Source organism: Conger conger, chromosome 18 (assembly GCF_963514075.1).
Source record: "Conger conger chromosome 18, fConCon1.1, whole genome shotgun sequence".
NCBI lineage: Eukaryota > Metazoa > Chordata > Actinopteri > Anguilliformes > Congridae > Conger > Conger conger.
In genome coordinates, this window is record NC_083777.1 from 26,030,302 (window position 1) to 26,052,053 (window position 21,752).

Genomic DNA, 21,752 nt, shown 5'->3' on the forward strand with positions numbered 1-21,752 from the left:
GGTTCTTTTTTCAGATATTTGTGAAAATATCTGATACTTTCCTTCATATGCAAATTAAACTCAGGACGAGGAGGGATTAAAATAAAATAAAGCGCATTTGGCCTAGGGAATAACGAAGTGCTCGTCGGTAGAACATCATATGTTAAGCTCTAGGGCGTGAGCAATGCGTCCATTATATTAATTCTGCATAAAGCGTTGTATCCAAACACCTGGAACAGTGATAATCGTCTCAGCTCCTCCTCTCGCGCTGGTAAACTGCTGTTCGGTAGCACGCGCAGGAGAGAGGAATTAGAATTAGTCCGTTCACATAGTTTGCTCTCACAATTCTTCCTGCGTGTCGGGGAACGGGGAAGAGGGCGTGTAGGAGGACACATATACCCGATCAAAATCTAATATTCACGCGAATATGACGTTGCTTTATTGAAACAGGATGAAAAAGCTATCTTTACGGTTGAATGGAGTTCATATGCCCACAGGACGGGAGCATTTCTAAATTAGAGTAAAAATCTACGAAACGACTAGACTACTATACAGTTTAATGTCCGACGCGGTGTCTTCTCTCATTTATTTGTTGCGGTCCTGGTTACACAACTGCTACATATTCCTTGAAAACAATTAACCCGAGTGACGTGGATACAAAACTCCCAATAACTGCAAAATGTAGCAAATCTTAAGCATCGGCTGCTACTATAGCAACAATTACTACTAGTAATTCTAGACTTAGCTGATAAAGTTGTTGCTGCTGCTCCTACTACTTCAAACAACAAGAATAATAATAATTATAATTATAATTATAATAATAGTATTATTAATAATCATTATAATGTTACTTTCTGTTGTGTGTGTAGTAAAATGTACATTTAATTCACTCATGCTCCACATTTTACTATGATTACAAGTACAAGGCAAATTTTGTCTTAATTTGGATAGCCTACATATAGATTCAGTCCAACACAAGTATGCATACAAGTGATTAGCAACGGCTATTTTGCAACAGTGAGTGGACAATTCAATCAAGCCGCTTTGCTGTTGGTTCGGATTCTATTTTTCATAATTTCCACAAGTGCCAGTTAACCTCTGCAAGACTAATGATGCATATGCAACTCTGGAAAAAATGTAACACATACTTAAAATACTACAAACATAACCAACCGCAAAGCAAACACATTTCATTGTTCTCATAGTTGAATTCATACATATTTTCTAATTAGTACCAAGTAAATCGCTTTTATTCTTACAATTTACAAAAACGAACGCCACACAGCAAGCACGGGCTCCTTCTTCGGCCTATTCATTCAAAAACCTACATTAGATTTCGCCCTTATATCAAAAAGAAAAGCAGTCAACTAAAATGAGTTTTTAAAATAATATTTATCAGCTGCTAAAACTTTTTTCTACTGACAGAAATGTATCCAACGCTGATCCGTTGTGGCCCTTGTTCCGATTTAGCGTTTAGTAAAACCTATGATGCAGAATCAGAGGGAGCGTATTACAAATGACTCAAGTGCATTATTTCATGTATATTAATCAAATGGTCTTGTCAAAATAGAAATACGATTAGTTTATTGTCTACACATTGCATTGATTTAGATCCGGCTGCAGATCTCCATTTTAGCTTGCATCAGGAACTCCTGTCATTCGACGCGCAGATAAGAGGTGAGAGGCATTCGTTGTACTGCGTGGGGAAGGGTCACGACGTTAAAGGCCGGACCTCGAATCTAAATTTCACCAGACAAGCAAAACGAGTCAAGTTCATTTGCATAACTGTACGCTATTTCACGAGTAAGACTACTGTTTACTCGGAGTGATAATCCATGGGGCTAAAACCTTTCGGTCGACTGCATTCTCGGTCAGGGCTGTGGATTTGAATGCCACTGGCACATACAACCTACCTTATGGAAACACTAATTTTATGAACAAATTATAGGATTGCATGCTCTCGCTTTCTTTTCTTGAAACCTTTCACACCAATCCAAACAAACTGTCGAGAGTGTGTAATTTCCATGTGTGTGTGTGTGTGTGTTTTGTTTAATTATAGCAGGAATGGCTAATATACGCAACAAGAATATTAACCTAAATTGGTCTTTACGCGAGGAACATTTTCTAGAAGATTAATGTATTTTTATTTCACGCATTGCTGCTCGAATGGAAATAAAATGAATACACGAAAAACCAGGAATAAATAAATACATAAATAAATAAAAAAGAATCATAAAAATAAATGAACAAACAAACAATTAAAGTTGGGCAGTATCGGTAATTTCTTTCCCAAATAAGTTGGTTTAAGAATGGCTGATTTTGAAGTGGTCCCTTGGGTGGGAAGGTGGAAAGACCGCGTTTGGAGCATCGAGTACACTGCACCGCCTTATCTGGATTGATCAGCAAGGATGCGTTGATGCTGCTAAAATCTCACATGACCCCAAATGGAAAGCCACTCAGGGGGGAGCGTATACGTGAACTTTTTTTTTTATGAAGGAGAGGGAGATGTCAAGCCCAACTGACCACGTAGGCTAATACTCGATAGCACCCTATGATATTATACTGTGTAAAATGTCTTTCAGTAACCTCCTCCACCCCTCTCACCCCAATCCCCCCCCCCCCCCAACACACACACACACATTCCTTCTTCCAGTTCTTTCAGTGAATCAAAATGACGCAGAGGCCCAACCAAGCCCGCCCCCGCCCCCCCCCGCCCCCCCCTCCTCATTCTCCTTCTCCTCCTCCTCTTCATCCCTCCCCCTTACCGAATCATGTGCCGCGGAGTTTCGCATTTCAGCCCAGCACCCGCGCGCCTCCGAGATACCGGAAGAAAGAGGGCCTGCAGTTTCAGTCGCCTGGTTCCATTCATTGGAGAAGCTTCCAATGGCTTCATTAGAAGTAACGAGTTGACACAAGGTAAAATCTAACATCGAGGCGCCATTCTCTCCGTCTGTGGAGCGCCCTCATTAACTGTCGCTAACAAGCCGTGCAAATACACTGATTGGACAGCTTTCGTATAACTCCGCGGACGTAGCAGGATGCCCACTTAATGAGACCACACAAAAATGAGGAAGAAAGTTCGGGAAATTAAAAACTAATCTTAAACGAGCTTTTGAGTTTGCTGAAGGAGTTAAGCTTTGTTTAAATTAGGCTTTGCAGAGGCACAACGTAAGGCGCAATCAGCGATATCCACAGTTTATGTAATGGTATTAGCAGCGTAATGGTATTAGCATAACGGTAACAATAATAAACTTGATGCAAGGTTGTTTTATACTCTCTTTGGAATAAAAGCTAAATATTTTACTCTCTCGTCAGGTGATATGCCATCTATCAGAAATATTGAGATTCCTGGCGCTACATAGAAACTTATTTTAGAATTTTTATTTTTAAGGTTGTTGTTGTTGCTGTTGTTATTATTATTATTATTATTATTATTATTATTATTATTATTATTATTATTATTATTATATTGTTCCATGCATATATACAAACATACATAGGCTATATACATAGCAACTCCATGAATTAATGCATTTAAGACGTATGTGCTACTTACTGACTGCTTATATCCCTTTAAACGTCCACTGCTCATAACAGCTTTATAACAACTCCTGATGGCAGTCTATTCCGCTGCAAGCGTCGCACTTGCTTTAAAACCACAAGAATCCGCGAGGAAAACATCGGCTACCACTGCACCGTTCCCGATAATGTTTTTTACATTTTAACATTTTTGTCTAAACAGCATAGGTCGGACAAACTAGATTCGCACTCAAGCGCGAACAGCCAAAGCTTTAAGAACATAAAGGGTAGAATTTGCGCCCCGTCCCGACGGTACCACAAAGCTACAAGCAGCAATAGGCTATTCGAGTAAAGGGGGACTAGACTCAGAGAAGGGACAGCGATAGCTATGGAAAACTAGGATCACCACGAGAGGAATACAAGTCCTGTCTTTCAATCCAGAAAGAATGGTAATTTCGATACTATTTCGAGTTTGGTCTGGCTTGTTTTAGGCTATTTCACGATAGGCTAGCGACATGTTCACTCAGATCAAACGTCAATTACAAATCATCTGCCCCGAATAACAGAGCACAACCGGGGACAAATATTAAGTTCATTTAAAACATTTGCAGCGGTACATACTCATACACAGCGCGCACAGAGTACATTGTTTATCAGAAATATGTTTTATTTTATTTCGGTTAACATTGCCAGAAACTTACTGTACCGCTAAGCAACGTGGGACCAGATCAGCGCGTGCCTATAATAAACTTACAGGATCCGGAAAGGATTTCCACTTCAGAACGTTGCAGCGGACTTCTGTACGCCGAAATCTGGGCTCGGACGGCTCCTCTACCGAGACACGAAGTGTCCAGCGCCGCCAATCCGTCGTCAGAACATTGCAGAAGGAAGAAGAAAGATCGTGAAGGGTTGATTTTGTTTCATAATATGCATGCTTTCCGGTCACGGACATGGTGCAAAAGATTAGTTCGTGTTTGCCCAAATTATGAAATGAATTCCCTTAAGAAAATGTTTAGTTACCGGCTAACTCAGCATGGGACATTAAAACCCCATTTATAGCCCACTAGTCCCCCTCAAAGATTAAATGACAATGATCATTTACTAGAATCTACAAAAGCCTGACAACTCAAATAACAATTCTTAACCTAAATCATAGAAAACCAGCAAGTAAGCTATGCACTTTTACAACTCCAAATGTCCGAATTATTTTAAGATCATATTCTTTTATTTCCTATATAATTGTTCCACTTCAAATCTGCGCACAACTATGACGTTTTGCCGTCGAATATTGTTGACCAAGCAGGCTGTAACTGCAGTTTATCACACTTAAAACTTTATCAGATCATAGTGATCACCGTGGAATCTGAGGGTCAATAGAAAGCAAAGTAAAATATACCCTTTCCCTACCTTTCCCCTCGGTCTCTGTCTTTCTTTAGCTCTCTCGCTCTCTCCCCCTCTCTCTCTCTCTCGCTCGGTGACGCAACACTTTTGTTTATTTTTTTTCCATTTACAGATGTGCACAAATAGGCGTCTAAAACGGGGAAATTAAAGATTCTGAGGCCTTGTGTATTGAAAAAATAAATCAATAACACGTGGGACCAAGGTTAATTTATAATTCGTGTAGCAGTTTAATGTTACTGATCTCTTCTGCCCATTTTGTAAGGACAGACAAGTAAATAAACAAAGATCGACCTGGTGGTTTGCTTGCATTGAGTAGCACGTCTCCCGCTGATTATCGTTAGGAGAAGAGCATTATAAGCGCGGGGATAAACAGACAATTAGACCAGGTGAATAAACTTGTTTAGGGGTGTTAATTACATGCTTAACGCAAACAAAAGCTATGTAAAAGAATGTTATTTACCACAGGATTTGCAAACCAATCCAGAGTTTACATTTCACCAGACAATTACGAGTTCAAATTATTTCCGAATATGCGTTCGGGGACTGTTTCCAACTGGAATTCCGTTTTTAAATGAATCGGTATGGATAATGAGACCGCCAATACGATAATCTAGCATAACAGAAAAGGGAAACGCGTAACTCTTTCGTAACATTTAGGATATTTTTCTGTGTGGTCTGAACTCTTAAAGTTGGCAGTAAGTGAGGGGTTTGAATAGGAGCATGGCCAGGATCGAAATGCCGCGGGTTATTTCCGGTCCAAGAAGCTTTCCAACTGGACCGAATCAAGTGCCACTTGGAATTACCTCACCGGAGTTTCGTGTGACAGGGGAGCAAACAGGTTTGATCCCAAAGACACAACCTGCCCCAACACCATGAACAACACCACCACCTCCCCTCCTAAAAAAACCACATATACCCATCTTTCTATCCGAGATACACATGCATACATACACATACAGATAATTGCGTCTAATGGCGAGCTATTTACACAAATCAATTGTTATTAGTTGTAGTAGGGTAATAATAATACATTGAAAACACCCCCAAAATCAGCCGCAACCTTGTTGTTTCCGCTATTCTGAGTGAAGTGAGTATCAGAAACATGCTGTGGAATGTGAAAAATCTTGTAAAAAAGTTTTGTTTAAATTCCTCAACGATTTTGTAGAAAGGAGGCTTAGTATAATTATTTCAGCTTTATTGAGGGCAGATTAACTGAAGTCTCGATCCTGCGTTTCAATACGCATTATACATGCCCCAACAATGTCTGTATTGTTCACTACTGTGTGTATGTGTGTGTGTGTGTGTGTGTGTGTGTACTCGAACCTTCTCGGACCAAGCTAACTGAGTACACACTGCCATGGTAGTACCAACTAGCTTAGCTTATTACACAGATTTCTCTGAAAATTACACCGTTTACAGAGCGACAGAGGTTAAGGCAGTGTCATGATGCAACAAACAGACTTAGCATTTAAGGGCACTTGACTATTATCGCTGGCTTGAAGTTGATTTATGTGAACAGCGTATATTTATGTGAACAGCGTATATTCGCAAATGAACACAGGATATTCCTAGTGAAATGTCCTTATATAGTAGGATAATAATAATAATAATAATAATAATAATAATAATAATAATAATAATAATACCGTAGGATATGTGTGTATTAATGCTGATATATCATGTGGTTGGTCGGGATTAATTATCACCACTGAAAGCATCAATGTTCATTGTGCTATAAGTCTGTTTGGAAACATGCGCTGGGCAAAGGGCCAGAGACTGTAACATCCGAATCTGGCACTGTGGTGTAGCTACAATGCTGCTGTTGGAAGCACTAGCTGCATTTACCCGAGTCGGCTTTAATGTTGCAGGACTGGTCCATACAGCCTAAGCAGTCATGTCATGTTACTATGCAATAGCGCAATATTGACATATCCTATTCAAGCTATCCTGTCCAGCTAGGCATGTACTGCTAATTAAGCATGCGCGGTCTGTGAAAATGAACGGTGTTAGTTTTTTTTAAAGGAAAGATGCGTTCCGCTATCCTGTGGCCCTCGGTGATGAGCGGGATCCCTGTGCGGACGGGATCTAATGAGCTCAGCTTCCATTCCTTTCGCCCGAATTAAAAGTGTTCGGATGGTGCGAATGAGGCGAAACTATGGGCAAATCGTGTGTGAATTGACTCGGTTAGGAACCCCTTTATTCAAACGTGTATTCCCGTATTCCTGCCTGGCCCATTTTGGCACCCCCCCCACAACCCCTCCCCCTCCCATTTCTCTTCCCTACATATCTTCCTTTGCCTTAACGAGCCTCGTTAAGATCGTAATAATATTCCACCCTCTAATTGCTCATTCCATTCAACAAATAGGCGAGCATTGGCTTTTACTTCATGCGAGCCGGTGTAGAGGGAGGGTAGTGTTGAGATCGGAGTTTCTGATAACCCCCCGTGCGCGCAGCAGTAGTGGTGAAAGCCTCTACGTACTGGCTAATGATTGGCACGCTTGACAGTGATTGGCAGGGCTGCCATGACAACCTTACAACGACACCAAGAAGACCAATAGAAAAGCGAAACAAAATGTTTCAATGCTACACTCACGGTGGATTTAGGAGAGATATTATGAGGCTGGTGTCATTAGGCGATAGCTATTGAATCATTCAATCTTTACTCGTCGTTCCTTTTCCTTGATAATTTTCTTTCTCTCTCAGGTCATTCCATGGTTTTCAGATCCCCTTTAGAGCTTTATCCCTCCCATTTCTTCCTGCCAAACTTCGCTGATCGCCCTTTGCTCTTGGCGAGCAGCGCTCCCACCGCCAGGTCTCCCGAAGACTTGTCAATGTTTCAGCTACCGACCCTCAACTTCTCTCCGGAGCAAGTGGCGAGCGTCTGCGAGACGCTGGAGGAAACCGGAGATATCGAACGACTGGGAAGGTTCCTATGGTCTCTGCCGGTGGCACCTGGGGCATGCGAAGCAATCAACAAGCATGAGTCCATTCTACGAGCTCGGGCAGTGGTCGCCTTCCACACGGGGAATTTTCGAGACCTATATCACATCCTGGAGAACCACAAGTTTACCAAGGACTCCCACGGCAAACTGCAGGCTATGTGGCTAGAAGCGCACTACCAGGAGGCCGAGAAGCTGCGCGGTCGCCCCCTAGGACCGGTTGATAAGTACAGGGTGCGGAAGAAGTTTCCCCTGCCTAGAACCATCTGGGACGGCGAGCAGAAGACTCACTGTTTCAAAGAGCGGACACGCAGCCTCTTAAGGGAGTGGTACCTCCAGGACCCTTACCCGAATCCAAGCAAGAAAAGGGAACTGGCACAAGCTACGGGACTCACTCCTACACAAGTGGGGAATTGGTTTAAAAACCGGAGGCAAAGAGACAGAGCCGCGGCAGCTAAAAACAGGTCAGTTGGCTATTGCCACGCTATTGATTTAATGTGGATGAAAAATGTATTCACTACTTCTGTCGAAAATGAGACGATTGTTTATGTTTTTGGATCATTATAGTATTTTATTTACAAGCAGACGGTGGTGCTATGGCGTTGGTGGATGGAGAGGGTTAGGCGAGACATTTTAAATTCGTTTACATTTTAATGTAAACAGAAATGTCCAAAACATAATGCAGGCTTCATTATGCTAGGCTAACGACAAACAAGAAACTCAAAAGGCTTAGAAATGTATTTCCAATTTTAATTCAAATGAACGTTTATTTAGTCCGTTGACAGCTAAATATGCGTTAAAATGTTAAATCATAAACAAAATCAAAGCACCGACTATACAGCATTGATATACAGCGAGTAGCCTACACTTGAAAAGACTAGTGTAAAAATCAAACAAAACTGAAGCCCTAGTCTAAAGTCGGATTTATATTTTTCTACCGACGTGGAAATGGATGACATAAAACAATCCGTAATAATGAATTACACTAAAACGTGAAATTTCAGTGCTCTTGAAGTACATATCTTGAATTCAAAAAGCAGTTGTGTTAAATCTAAAATCGTACATATGGCATTCCTTTTTTAAAACTTTTCTTATATTTGCCAGTGAAGGTATTTGTTTGAAAATATCTATCCATATTAGGTGTCAGATACTTTTAAGTACAGCTAAATAATAAAACTAAAAACAAACGGCCTGAGCGACGATTGGGCTTCATATGAACACAAAGTCAGCAAAGACATTTCACTTGTCCACATTGTAAAAATGGCACACTTTTTCTTTTGTAAACAGAATAAGCTCACCTGAAATGAATTGTTTATTTTAATTCATATATATATATATATATATATATATATATATATATATATATATATATATATATATATATATATATATATATATATATGCAAGGGTGTGTATGTGTGTGTGTGTGTGTGTGTGTGTGTGTGTGTGTAAACACAACATATTATTTTAGATGTGGCCCTTGTGTTTTGCAGGCCACCATTGTTATTCTATTACTTTTGACTTTTGTCAGTTTCTATATCGAGGATTCTAATAACTTCTGATAATTTTCCAAGGCTACGAAAAGAAAGATAATTTTTCATTATCGTGGGTTTAATAATAATTTTCGTTTCACTCTCACACATTTCTTAATGGCAATACACACTGATATTTTACTGTAATTATACAAATACCATTCCCCAATGCATTATATTTTATTTACATTCGGAATCAAGTTTTAGGAGCATTTATGTTTAAATGTGCTCAGTCAACCAGTGTGATTGGAATGCAGGTTGTATTCTAAACCAAAATATATTGTTTTTAATACGTTGAGCCAATGGCCACATTGTGTAGCTACCTAGCCGTAAAGCACGTTTTCCAGTAATGTGTAATAAATTAAGAGTATCGCAAACCAAACATACACAGGTAATCCGCAGCTGTTTTGAAAAGTATATCAGAAATAAATACGAGATCATTTGAACACATAGCCGATTATAAAGTTAATTTGACTCGCATAAAAATTAATTGGCAAAGGAATGGTGGCTGCAACTTAAAATACAAGTTACAAAGTTTTGAACTTGGAAATGTGCTGTAAAGTATTAATAGATATAAACAGAGATGTGTAAAGCAAATAGATAAATGAATAAAACCAAAACAAACATTGTTCTGAAATTTAAAATGAAACGAAGCAAACCCCCCCATGTCCACAAACATTAAAACTACAGCACGTTCAATAAAATAGTTTTGTGATTCATAATGTTGAGCTGCATTTATACATTTTTTATTTTGAATAGTAGTTGCATTTTTTCTCAGAGGGACAAGCCTCTGTGTGAGTGCGTGTGTGTACAATGTTCGGACCGAGCACTGTGAATGAAAGGCTCAGCGCTCGCATGCATGGGTGCCTGCATTATTAGAGGCGAAGGGGGTAGAGGCGAAGAGATAGGCAGAGATCTGTATTAATTGCGGTGTCATTTCTTACTGTTCTCTCCCACCAGGCTTCAGCACCAAGCAATAGGACAGAATGGCATGCGATCTCTGTCAGAATCCGGGTGCACGCCACACAGCTCGGCCGAATCGCCGTCGACCGCGGCCAGTCCGACTACCAGCGTTTCAAGTATGACAGAGCGAGTCGAAACCGGCACGTCCATTCTTTCGGTGACGTCCAGTGACTCAGAATGCGATGTATGATACAAAAAAAAAAAAGACACGTATTTACAGGGAATATGGACCTGAAAAAAAAAGACTATGAAATATTGGGGAAGTAAAAAAATAATAATAATAAAAAGGACCAATTGGTATAATTATTAAAAAGAGATAAAAGCACGTCTTTTTTCAAGCGCTTTCAGTGGACCACGCCTTCCCCTGCCCCTCACTACTTGCATGATATTATTTTTTTTGTATCTGGGGAAAAATAATACTCTTAAGTTCAATATTTTTTACAAGGATCGCGGAGAAGAGGGAATTGCCAGAACCTGCTCTTTATCGCCTTTTTGATCTCTGTTTTAGTCCAAGTGATGATGACGCTCAGCCGAGATGCAATCCTGTTTTATTTTATGTCCATCAGACAATCATTTGAGTCGTAAGCACCTTTTTACTACACCTCTGTCACTGCCTGTGTGGGGTACTGGTCAAATGTGGAGCCGAATAGTTATGACTGTAACAGATTTTATTTTTATTTCGAGATTTTATATTGAATTATGTATATCTTAAATAATGCGATCATTCTCCCAGTCTGTAATATATGTGTAGAGATATGCTTGTATATAATACTGCTGTCTTTCTCCATACCCTTTTCTATCCTTGTTCACTTTTCTTGACTTGGTGTTCCAACATAAAATATTTGTCAAAACGTAAGACAAAGTGCTCTAGGTTTTTTTTTTTTTTCGTTTTGTTTGTTTGTTTGTTTGTTTTTCTACTTTAAATGGGATAATGATTCTAGACAAACAAGTGTTATCGGTCAATTTTATGCAAAAGCGATTTAATATAAAATTTGGAGTATTCTTCATCAACATGTTCAGACATTTTCCGAGCTCGCTTAAGGCGCTTATATTATTCAATGTTTCTTTACTTGCGTGTTTATGTTTATGTATAAATTTCTAAATCAAATACAGTATTCCATTTTCTTATACATTTATTGCATTATGTCTTTATTCTATTTTGCTTTGCTGCCAGCCTTGGAGAAAAAAAAAAGAAACAAAAAAAATCAGTATCCAGCGTATTATGACAGCTTTCTGGATTGTCAATGGTGCTCTTGGGGACACAGTCATGCCGGTGCGCAAGCACTATTTATTCCCGTTTCAAATGTGATGTGCATCACTGTCTCAAATGCCCTCCGTGTACTCTGTGCCATATCAGTAGACGTTATGTTGGTGCTTTTCTTTCTTACGGATGTATGCAGATATAACATAATCGAACACGCTAAACGTCAGTGTAGTGCTTGGACGAGACTCTTGTTTCGCCTTTTGTTTACGGTTGCCAGTGAATACAGAAATTAAGTAAACGCGCCATTAAATGGACTAATCATCGTGGACTCCGCCCCTGCCCCAATCTCCCATTGTAGAAGACTGAAAGAGCCTTTCTTTTTACAGCGAGCAGTGATCCAGCCATCTCCCCGCGAGAGAAAAAATCCCCTTCCGTTTTACAGAACTCGAGCTTTAATCAGCACGAGAGCATTAAAGTCCGCGATTAAAAAAGGCTCATAAAACTAGCAAAAAAAAAAAAAAAAAAAAAGCGCCCCATATTGTTAATTTTATTTTAACTTTTTGAAACCGTTATACTTTTTTTTTTTTTTTTTTTTTTTGTGGTGGCCTTAATTGGGGGCACAACTGATTTGTCGTTGCACGCAGCAGCTGTTAAAATGTCTCTTTTGAATGGGCAAGAAAAGTAGGCCAGAGTGCACCCTCTCGCCACTTTGATGGCTATAATGTGCGAAAATACACTGCCAAATATGCAACTAAGTCTAAAAGCGCAATGACAGCGCCGGTGTACTGATAAGAAGAAAACAACAGAGGCCGTAATGCGGTTCGCTTTATGAGTGGACTATATGATTTTGACGTTAGACAAATACATGTGGACATCCTAGCATATGCGCGTTTAAATAGGGTACAATATCTAAACATACTTATAGTTTTGTTCCGTATAATATATTTTGAGTGGTACTTAATTTCTCAATTGCGTAAACTAAAAAAAAAAGAGAAAATATTAACATTCAGTGTAAATTTGAGTGTGAAATATAGATGTGCAATTATACAACCAATTAACTATATTCTTTATCAGTATTTTATATATAGTAGCTTATGGGGAAATTAATCACGCCAATGTTCAGAAACGACTCCTTGTATTCGACTTCAGAATTCGCATTTCTTTTTTCCTAATTTGTTCCAGTTGGTAAATCGGTTACTTTTTTGGCTCATATGTTAAAGTGGGTCTGTAAAACCAGACAATAATTATATACAAAATACAACAGGTTATAATTGTGTTATAATATTAATAAAAAGTGAGCATAACCGAAAACCAGAGCTCAAATTATATTTTATAATATTACTGTGAATGTTGCCATCCGACCAGCCTACTACTCCCCAAATGCCAACTAATTGTCTAATCCTGCAACTAAGTTGAGGCGATGATTTAGAAGTAATGTAACTAGTTATGTCACTTCAGCAAAGTTGCTTTACATGTGGCTTAATTTATTTACAGCGTGGTTTCATTTATTCCCAAGTGCATTAGAATCATGATCATTAAACTTGAGTTGTATCGGAGCGCATGCGCATTACAACCACCGAACTTTCTCTATATGCATAGCAATGCTTGGTTCTCGCGTTAAAGCCGTGTTGGTCATTGATGTATATATAAAGTTCGCTACAATTCCGTGCGATGCATCCTGAAATAATGTTTCTCAATTTGTACAATTACACATTTGACGAGATAGGAACAGGCCTACTGCAGACGCACAAAACGCACGTTCGTTTAAAGTCCACAGGAGAAAAATCCCTAGTGGTTGACTGCGGCTGAGACAAATCTGAATTGAAGCCCTTTTTCACCTCTTAATTCCGTCTGTACGAGGAAGATATGGCCTATCACAAGCATGGAGCCGGTGAAGCCTGCTACCCCACGATCGCTGATCATTATCGTTAGCTCCTCTCTCAATCTCCATTAGTTTATTGGCTACGACAAGCCCGACCTTGATTAAGATTAAATGAATCGGAAACTGAAGAGCATTTTTTATCAATAAAAGGGATAGCCTACTACCAACAGATTACATCAAACAGATGGCAGCAAACGAATGTTATACTTTAATGGTCTGGAAATGATTTGTTTCGGTTATTAATTTTCTTTCAGTCTTAAGGCTTGGTCACTTAACTAATGACTGCTCTAGACTGACCAAACGCTTATCTCAATGGATAAAATTTGTAAATTACACCAGTTAACTATACCAGTCGCACAGGTGGATTTTGAGCAAACGATGCAATGCTGACCAGGTCAACATTATCATCACGGTAAATTCAATGGAATTTCAATAGGGAAGTAAGACGGATACGCGTTCGGAAACTTGTATAGGGACACATATAAAAAAGTAAACATGAAACTCTATAGCCTAAAGGAGTTAGTGCTCCCAGCCAGGAACCGTTAAATAGAAGTTACCATATTATGTAACACCCATATTCGTGGACGTTCAACTCCCGCTTGTTTCTGTATTGTATTGTATTGTATTGTATTGTATTGCTACTTCCACTACTACTTTCCTCACTATTATACTTTAGTATAATATTACTCTATTAGTATGACGTACTATTAGAATTAGTCGTAGAAATAGGCTAGCAGTATTATGTAGTAGTAGTAGTGATGCGCGATAATAATATTAATAATAATAATAATAATAATAATAATAATAATAATAATAATATACTCTTGTTTTCTTGACATGCGTCTGCTATATTTGTAATAAGTGTTCGCGGTCCATCCAGGGAAATATTACAAAACAAAAGAGCATGGAGAATGGAAGCCACATGAGTAGTGTGATACTCATATGAATCAGGACAGAAAGTAAACGGGAATGTGAGACAAGTGGAGCAACAATGGACGGACCTTTTTCCCTTTCTGCCCGTATGTGTGTCGTCTATAGTACGTGTGTCAAAAAAAAACAGCAGAAAGGATTATTTGTCCTATTCCCATAACCTTGTGCGCGCAGAGGCAGACGAGAGCTATTTGGCTGCGGCCTGTAGCGAGAAAGGCTTGCCCTGTTTTTTCTCTGATTTCATCGGTTAACTGAACACAACTTTTCTATTCGTGTGTATTCATGCAGCTCTCAAAGAGCGCCAGTTCCCTCTGACCTGGATTCAGCGCGTGCAGCAGCAGCAGCAGCAGCAGCGACTCAGGCTCACACCAGAGCCTGCTCTTGGCAGGACAGCGGCCTTTTCGCTTAGCGCTTGTTTTTTTTGGTTTTTTTGTTGTTGCAAATAACAGCCACATAAAAGGTAAGATGTCGCACTTAAACATATTGAGGGGTTTCATATAAATGCATGCAACAGAACCGAGCTTCCAACAACGAATAGTATTATTTCATTAGCCTACTTATTCTAAAGTTTTATGAAAGAAAACAAACTCTCAGTGAAAGGGCCACCGCGCAATGTTTAATGTTAAAAATAATAAATAATACGGTTCGCACAAAGTTTTGTTTGGAATTATAACAATTGGTGATTGGTGACTGTAAACAGAAAACAAGGACACCAAGCAATAATGATGAGATCAGGCTTGTCGAGTGTTGCGCTGGTTATATGTAGCAAACTTCGGACATCTATAAGCTATTAATTTCACACAAACTATCAGATTTATAACGCCATTACAACATGTTAAACATAAACATTGGTGTATTGAATTATAATTCAAGTAAACAAAATATTATAATAAACTGGACTTAAAAAGAAGGTTAACACAAAAAGGGAAAAGTGCAGCAGAATATTTTCCCCTTTTGTTATTTTTTGTTTTTCGCATTTCATTTCTGGCAGTGTGGAGGCCATCGGTTTTTGGGCGCGTGAGTGCGCTAAAGTCTGTTTGTTTCTTTTGTCACGTGGAAGAGGGGGGACTTTCCAACATGCGATGACATTCAACAGATCATGTTCAACAAAACCAGAAAAAAAGAACATAGAGTTATGCGCTATGTCGTCCATGCGTCAAAGCGCTAGTCTGTTGTATCCTTCACCGTGCCTGGTCTGTGATAAAACATTCTTTAAGACTACTGGGATTTAAAACTGTAATTCTATTAAATAGTAATTGAGGGGTCAGGAGAGGCTATGATACAGGATCAGCAGTGTATAAGCCGGCCGTTTGAACTTTAATTTGGAACCAAGGCAGATGGGATCATAGCCTTGCTCGGATGCTTACCGATTTAGAACCGGTCAGCACAGGGGTAAAATGCTTTAATGCCGATTAATACTATTCCACAAACCCCTTTAAATAAGCAAGACGTGAGCGCAGGGAAATGGATCCCGTATACCTGAAAGGCACCTCTTCTCCTAGATGAAGAATTGGGGTAAAGAAGGGTGGCCACGACTCTGATCTTGCGCCCCATGCACACTTGGCAGACACGGAGAGGCAGCGGCTTAAACCCTACGAGCACCTGCGTTTTCCATAGCCAGTCGGGTGTCATTTCACAGTTAAAACCCATAGCAAAATCACGTGTAGGTTATTGGTAAACAATAGGCTACATGTGCACCAGACCATGCACGCATGTTAAATTAGCCCCTTAGATGTTTAAATACCAAAAATGCCTGTGCTTAGTAATGTGTTGACCTTGTAGGTAAGTGAAGGTCTTTTGTTTGAAACTGCTGTAAAAAAAGAAAGAAAAAAAAGCCAGACTATGGAAAAAGGAAACTGAATGTTTAAGTTTGGTGAGTTCACAGCATGTTTAACACAATGGCGAAACAGGCGCTTTCATGTTATTTTCTGGGAATTAACGGAAGGCGAAATATATTTATTGACCATCTTTAGTTGTGCAGATTGTTGTGCGTTCATATACCGATTCAGGCTACACCAGAGGCTTCCCATCTTCGCTCGGGGCATTCTTCCGAGGAAACTTTGGACAAGGTCCAAACTAAGACACTACAGTACTAAGATATTGGTAAGATATGACATATCGTATTTACGTCTAATTTAGCACGATTACAAAGTTTAATGAACTGCGATGGATGCCAAATGACCATGTTGTGGGGGGAAGAACTGTTGAAACGGTCCTTGCTGAAAGACGTACAAATATATGTAGGGCGTATTTACGAGTCTAGCTAATTACCTTATATAATGAAAACACAAGAACGACGTGAGGCGATGCTATCCAGAAGATATACCGGCATTCAACCCACCTGTACACACACACACACACACACACACACATATTCCAACAAAATATAAATCCCACATAACTTAATATAGCCTAGATTACACGGGCATCCGTGCCTGTACTTCCATCATTTCAGTAAAGAAAACACCTGGATAAATAATAATGTAAAACTTTCGTTCTCAGCTGACCTCCACAGATATTTCAAGAACACGGTACAAACTGGTATCCCTCTTTCCGACATAATACGGTCTGCCATGCTTTCTACAGGTCTTTTGTAATACGTCTACAGGTAATTCATATTTAAGTTTTTGTCAAAGTAGTAGGCTATACACGTGGGTAACTCGTTCACTACTTGCACAAAAGCGACTATTGTGCACAATATTTAAAACGAAGAAATATAATTCCCAATGTGTACAAATAATTAACTTGGATAATATGTTATACACTCTGCACACTGATATTTCTCGGTAATTATTTCCGGCGCATATTTTACCCCAAGCCAGTTTAGTGTCGCCATAATTCTATGGGCCTCGTTTTGGACTATATTGGACCGTGCGTTCTAAACTTAAAATTTGGGAAATCCTTGCCTCGTCGAATTGCAATTGTATTTAAAAAGAACAGCTTCATAAAATAAATAATAACTAAAAAAATCAATAGAACGATATTTGCACAAGTATAAATTGGCTGGTTTCAAATAACTGGGGTGTCCATGATTGGCAAGGCCCCAAGCTAATGATGATTTCAAACACTTATGAATGTGTGTCGACATTTATAAAATGTATTTTTAAAAAGTCGGTCTGTTTTACAAACAAATGCTGAGACAGAGGTCTGATTAACACGGGGAACAATCAGAGCGTGCATTTGCGTGGTTGTTTGTATGCAACTTGGACAAACAACTTTTAAACCGTTTGAGGAATAAAATATCAAACTAACGCAAAGCGCGCTGGTGCGTCGCTGTTCTGTTGGGAAAACACCAGCAAACCAGTGTGTCAATGTGAAATATAAAGACGGGATAGAGACAGTGTGTTAAAGAAAAGGGAGAAAAAAGGAGGGGGCTTTGGATGGGTGTAACAACGAAAGGGGGTGGCGGGCGGGGAAGGGGGGGGGGGGCAGGAGTATGAAGTCCCATCTCATATCTCATATCCCAAAACAAAATGTGGAGCTCGTCTGTTTGAAACCTGTCCTGGCCCTGATTTCACCGAGCTCCCGACCGCTGCCCGCTTCGGCTCGGCCTCCTCAATTAGCGCCGCTGCTGCCGGAGCCCCGCTGCGCGAGAGAGCTCGCCCCCCGAGCCGCCCGTAGTGCACACCACCACCTACAGCGACTCTGCCCAACAATCAGGAAACCATTTAGAAATTGACTCATTCTGTAAATAATCTTTGACGTCCTAACAAAGACGCCATTCGAGAAGAGTTTATTAGCAAGAAACCATTTAAACAGATGTCACGTTAGCTTTTCTTTCGCGTTTTGGTGACACATCTCCCATATGAATTGGCGATTGTTTCGCGCTCAGTCAGTGAACGTTCTGCCCCCATTGTCTGGCCGGAGGAGAGTTCCAGCCGAAATGAGTCCCCTTTTGCAAGCATTCATCAGAGCGCGAGGGTGGACCCGGCCACACACCCCCAAAACCCGCTCAGCCGAGACCGAATTACCAGCGACAGATTGTCCGCCAGTTTAAGGCAATAACTACTTTTTCCCCTCCGCCTTCTATCTCGAGGACTTGACACATGGGCTACGGCACGACTGGCGCTTCTGTAAACTTATTTCTCCACGAGACGTCCGCTCGCGACAACTTACTGTAATTACCGCGCGGCCACTTGACAGATTGCAAGAGTCCAGAATGTATTGCAGGCCTATGTTTAATATTAAAAGGACTAGGCTTTGCATATCCCGTGTCCCATAAGTCTATCCCAAAACATGCATTCTTTGCTGGATGTCAAAACTTTAATTTTGCAGGGATGCACACCAATGTGCCGTTTAGTATACACTGCGACGGCCCTTCAGCTGTGATTTCGACTGGCTAAATTAAAATAAATAAATATTATAATAGCACACCAGATTATAAAATACACTAATAGGGTAGGTAACCTAGCCTATTTATATACAAATATGTTACAATTGGAAATATTATTGATAAAATTAAACAATAATAATAACAATAATAATAATAATAATAATAATAATAATAATATTATTATTATTATTATTATTATTATTATTATAACAGGCTGAAAAACGAACAATAATAATAGTATTAATTTTAAAAAAGGTAAATGAAGAAGTCACGTAGGCCTTCTATACTTTAAAAAATAATTATTAATTACTTTAATCCTCCTCAATTTATTCTCATGGCGTGTTTTAAGCGCTTTTGCTTTTATGTCCCTCGCCAGACCTCGAAAGATCAGGAAATAATTCACTCTTCCCTGCTCTTCTGTCATTCTCCAACCTTTCCGTGCGAACACGACGGGCAATGCCGTACACACTATCTGCATCAGTAGATTAGAGTAGGCGCAGAGACACTAAACACACACGGAATATAAACAAGAACTCTGCCAAAAAGGAAAACAAACTAAAGACCGAACCGCGCCATACTATGAAACATTACAATAGCCTACGTAATTAGGATATTTCGAGTGGGAGTGTGAACAGTTCCTCGGAACTGTACACAGACGGAAATGCACAGATGTGTATGGTTAACAAGGAGTTTGAAGTCTCGACACAAGCCTGGCCGCCCTTCTCAATTTAACCTCCGTTAAGAGCAGTAGAATGGATTACCCACCGAGTTGAGCTCGTGCTTACACACAACCCCTGACAGCATCGATTGAGAGCACCGCGGGCTGGAACAGCGCCGTTTACACAGTTCAAGTGAAAAAAAAAAAGAAAAAAAAAAAGAAGTCAATTTCAGCTTCCGTGTGCGTTTACTGCCATCTAGTGGAAGGGACTGTGCAATTAAAAGTAATCCATAATACAAATACGTACTCAGTACTCAGGGACCACCTTAGGCATTTATTAGACTTATCTTTTGTACTTTTTTGTATTTTTTACTTCAAGGTTCGACATGCTGTGAGATGCTCTTCTTCATACCACTGGTTATTTGATTTACTAGTGCCTTCCTGTCAGCTTGAACCAGTCTGGCCATTGTCCTCTGACCTCTCTCATAAACAAGGTGTTTTCACCCACAGAACTGCTGCTCACTGGATGTTTTCTGCTGTGCATGAAAATCCCAGGAGATCAGCAATTCCTGAGATACTCAAACCACCCTGTCTGGCACCAAAATCCATTCCGTGAAGAAAGTCACTTAGATCACATTTCTTCTCCATGTTTGGTGTGAACAACAACTTAACCTCTTCACCATGTCTCCATGCTTTTATGCATTGAGTTGCTGCCACATGATTGGCTGATTAGATATTTGCATTAACAAGCTGTTGTACAGGTCTACCAAATAAAGTGGTCACTGAGTATTTAAAAACCCCAAGCACTGTAAGCAAATTACAGAACATACATTCAAATAACTATATATGGATAGATAAACACGCCAATCTGTACAGCTACGTACAGTTGCACTAAAGCCTACACGAATGTTAGCATTTAACAGGATTGAGTAGAGCCTATTTTATGAAAATGTAATACAGGCTAGTCCAACCCCACGATGAAAACACAGTACTGATTAGCCTCTGGACAGTGTAAACTAGCAGCGAATCTCTAATAGGGTACAATCTCAAAGAATATTTAAACACAAGCATGGTGCTACACTACACAAAAACGACTTCTTCCTTCGCATTGCTATGTAACCTATAAGTCGCACAGCGGAAATAGTGGCCCTATTATTTAAGCGCTATTTACAGTGCAGTCCATAATGAAAAGTTAAAGAGTTCCGTCTGGGCTTCTTCGTCGCGCCCCGCGCGCTCCTCACGCTCCAGTTAAAGCGCGCAGCACCACGGGGACGGCGCCGAACAAGCGCGCGCATAAATGTTTCATCGTATGAAAGTCAAATGATGTTGGAACACTGAACCGCATTTCCATTTGCGCAAGATCAAGGAATAATACCGCGCCAAGTGTAATGGAACACCGGCTCCCTTGTTAATTTTTCACCAGTGATACCCAGAGATTCCCGGCTCCCGGTGAGGGAATCTAATGGGATCCGCTGGAGCGCGAGCCTTTCAGTGTGTAAACTCCCGGGGAAGAGCGCGGTCCCGGGAAAGCGCTGTAAATGGACAGTGAAACACACTTATAGATACGGGGAAGGCATTAATCGGAGTCTCGGAAGACATCCAGCGGTGCGGCGGCACTGTATAAATTTTTACATTTCCACTTAAGACCAAGAATTTCCGAAAAACAGTTTTTGACCCTCTCCTCCGTACATAAAAGCAGGGCGGGAATAGACGCACGCACCACCGCCCCTGACTGAAGTTCAATTTCTAAGTGTAGTCAAGTAAAAGAACACAACGTGCACATTTATGGGATTTAAATCGTACGCTAATTATTTTTCGGGAGACTGTATATCGTCATGTCGTTTTCAAATCACTCCCAGCCTTTACAAGTTATGTTCCAATCAACGGATTCCACAGACATGTATATAGGACACACAAGTGCCGTTGTCCTTCATCCTAATCTGATAAACAAACCTCTTCGATGTATTAAAATGTTTTCCCTGCGTGATGCGCCTTCAACAAAAAACCCCGTTTCTATTAATCCACTGGAGCCATTTGCTTCCAGCAGCTGACAGGCATCAGTTGGTATGGCAATTCCACGCAGCCATTTGGCCTCTCAGACTTGGCTCCACTTCAGCAGATTCCCCAGCGACTCTTCAGCCCCCTTCCAGTAATTACACCAGCAGTGACTCAGCCCTGTCTCTCTGCCTCCAGCAACAATCCACATTTCCCCCCCGTTAATTTTAAACCGTACCACAAAATTCATACTAAAAAGCTCCTCCACTCTCACAAAAAAAAATATTAATTAAATAGAATACAACCTACATATTTGACATTTTTCACATGGTGAGTCACTCAACTGCCAATCCATACCCACTGGGGCTCTAGCTGAGGCTCCGTTCCCCCCCATTCAAATGCATTTTTAATTCCTGC

The 21,752-nt window shown here is 40.2% G+C and overlaps 1 protein-coding gene and 1 long non-coding RNA gene across 2 annotated transcripts in view; one reads left to right on the top strand and one right to left on the bottom strand.

Annotated features, from left to right (window-relative positions):
* Nucleotides 1-21,752, bottom strand: part of LOC133118335 (uncharacterized) — a 99,346-nt gene that overhangs the window by 76,240 nt on the left and 1,354 nt on the right. The gene's annotated exons all lie outside the window — the stretch shown is intronic.
* Nucleotides 2,844-11,465, top strand: six3a (SIX homeobox 3a). Its single transcript, XM_061228230.1, has 3 exons — nt 2,844-2,895; nt 7,603-8,302; nt 10,331-11,465. The coding sequence occupies exons 2-3, from the start codon at nt 7,611-7,613 to the stop codon at nt 10,521-10,523; spliced, it is 885 nt and encodes a 294-aa protein (XP_061084214.1). The 5' UTR covers nt 2,844-2,895; nt 7,603-7,610; the 3' UTR covers nt 10,524-11,465.

Bases quoted from the DNA above. Each gene is read 5' to 3' on its own strand.
- six3a (XM_061228230.1), top strand. From the start codon at position 7,611: ATGGTTTTCAGATCCCCTTTAGAGCTTTATCCCTCCCATTTCTTCCTG. The intron at 8,303-10,330 runs GTCAGTTGGCTA...CTCTCCCACCAG, and splicing joins GCCGCGGCAGCTAAAAACAG to GCTTCAGCACCAAGCAATAG.